The 2,357-nt window shown below is 53.6% G+C and overlaps 1 protein-coding gene across 1 annotated transcript; it reads right to left on the reverse strand.

Annotated features, from left to right (window-relative positions):
- Positions 1-1,616: 1,616 nt before the first annotated feature.
- Positions 1,617-2,279, reverse strand: PODANS_5_4360 (uncharacterized protein; the record flags this gene model as incomplete). Its single annotated transcript, XM_001905253.1, has 2 exons — positions 1,617-2,179; positions 2,246-2,279. 2 exons carry the CDS (start codon positions 2,277-2,279, stop codon positions 1,617-1,619), a joined length of 597 nt encoding a protein of 198 aa, XP_001905288.1.
- Positions 2,280-2,357: the final 78 nt, after the last annotated feature.

The raw sequence follows: 2,357 nt of genomic DNA on the forward strand, positions 1-2,357 counted from the left end.
CACGGTGGGAGGGAGAGGTTTTCGTCGCTGAGGGTGAGGCCGATGGTTGATTTGTGTGAGGTGAAAGAGATGGTGATGTTAGAGACAAGATGTCGATCGACGGTCTTGTCGTAAACGGGTTTGATGCATTGCTGGGTGTAGAGGATTGTGTCTGTGAGGCCAAACTTTTCCTGTCGAAGGTATTCCAGCTCCGGAGGTCGAGCGAGGTTCCGACTTGACTTGCCTTCTACCGGGAGCTCTGGCGGTTTTGGTTCTTCTGCGGCATTGTCCGCTTGCGGGGTGAAGGGTGAGACTTTGTCTGGGTGCTGTCGGTCGAGATGGAACCATTCCCCCGCTAGGTTCTCAACCATGGACTGAGCGGCTGTGATGGAGACGGTTGGCGGGATTCCATTGTGAACTCGGAGGGCGGTAAACAGCAGGAGACTCAGGATAACCGACAGCAATACCAGGGTAGCTCGTGAGAAACACCGTGGGGTCACCATCATCATGTGAGGGGCATGTCGAGCGGCGAGCGGTGCTTGATCTGAGACTTGCCGTGTCTTGACCAGAAATAAAACTCTGGAAAGAAACTGACGGTAAATGACACTCACAGGCCTGTGTCTGAGAGAGAGTTGAGGGCTGCCCTTGACAGGATCTGCGGGCAAGGGTTGCCGGCAACGGGACAAGGCAAAATGGTGATCTCCCTCATGCAAGATTCCTCCCGTCAGTGACGCCGGAACCACTTGGCACCTCATCAAGAATCTACAAAGCAACACTGTGACAAAACTGAACCCGATTGCTCAGTCTTGATCACAACTCTCGGCATGTTCAGAACCAAGCATATCCAGCCAACAGAGCAGGGTTTCCTCGAAACCGATCATTGTGACCGGATTCGTGACGAGCCAGACACACCAGATGTAGTACTGTAACCCGATATCAGCCCGAGAGTCATGGTTCAGACTGCCCTGCGCTGGGAAAACGTCAACTTCGGATGCCTTGATCCCACAGATGCTGTCAAAACTTTTGAGAAACCTGCCACGGCCGGCAACTCGAAACGATCTGTGTGTGCCGTGTCGTCGGAGCTCACATACCGGCCAAGGCGGCATATATATTACCTCGTCCTTGGGAGTTGCCAGTGGAAAGGCCACCGCCAAGTGTCCCAAGGCCTTGTCAATCCGGAATGTCCAGGCTCTTCTACTCATAGCCAGCGAGAACCCCAATGCACGCTGGTCCGTGATTGACAGGTGAACATACAGGAGTCTTGGAACAGCAGGCGTGCCACAGCTGCATTCCCAAGCCAGACGTCGCCACAAGTACTTGGTGTCACCAGCATCATCGGATGAAGTTGGTGATACCTCCTGTAAAGACACATCCGACCTGAAAGGATTAGCCGCCAATGCTTGGCCGCTGTAATACCAGCCGCAGAGGCGCGCAGGCGTCCAATCCAAAGACGTTGCGTCAATGCGACAATATACCGGCAGATTAACCGATCGTATGTCTCCGACACCCGGATCTTGGAAAATGGGGGGGAGCGGCTGGTTCTCGGTGAGCCGCCGTGGAGCCTGGGAGGTTTATCCTTGCCCGTTTCTGTTCGGAGCCGGAGAGGGTCATTAAGCGTAGTCTTAGTAGGCAAAATCTCAAAAGTAGCTGGCCAAGTCGATATGCCCATCCCCATCAAGAAGCGGGAACAGGTTCAGGGCCCCAAAGGTTTGGTCGGCATTTTCTTCAAAGCCGCTAAAGACAGAAAACTCAGGTGTTCCTGTCATCCCAAAAAACGTAGACTCAAAGTCGAAGCCAAAGCGTTGCATCACCGCATCGTCTTGGGATGGATGGGGCTTGTCTGGCTTGCTGCTGCTTTCTCCCGGTCCTGCAGCTGGGTTTGTTTTGGATTGTGGCCCGTCAAGACCGCCATCGCTTCCCCGAGGAGTTCGCGGTATGAGTCCAAACAGCTGTGACGAGCTCTCTGTCCTGCGTGCCCGCTCCTGTATCTCCTTCTTTTCCAGGTATTCTAGTGCTGTGCTGAGTAATGACTTGGCAATGAGCGAGTATTGAACCGCGTGGGTGTCGGTTTGCGCAAAGTATTCGAGAGCGGTAATGGCAGCGCGGCAGTACTTCTCGATGATGCGACCAAACCCGCCAATGAGACCGACACCGAGGACGAGCGAGGAGGCAAACAGCCATGACCTAAGACAAAAGTCAGCTTTGGCAAAAAAGAGAAGAAAAGAACCGACTTACACGATAACAGGTGCCCGTCTTGTCATCAGACCTCTATCGATCAGGTCCTGAATGGGTTCAACCATCAGTATTGCTGCGTCGATGCAGGCATCAAAGAGCTTCGACTTTCCCGAAGATAGGTGGTCGGTGACGAACATCCATCG

This window comes from Podospora anserina, chromosome 5, assembly GCF_000226545.1.
Source record: "Podospora anserina S mat+ genomic DNA chromosome 5, supercontig 5".
NCBI classification, from domain to species: domain Eukaryota; kingdom Fungi; phylum Ascomycota; class Sordariomycetes; order Sordariales; family Podosporaceae; genus Podospora; species Podospora anserina.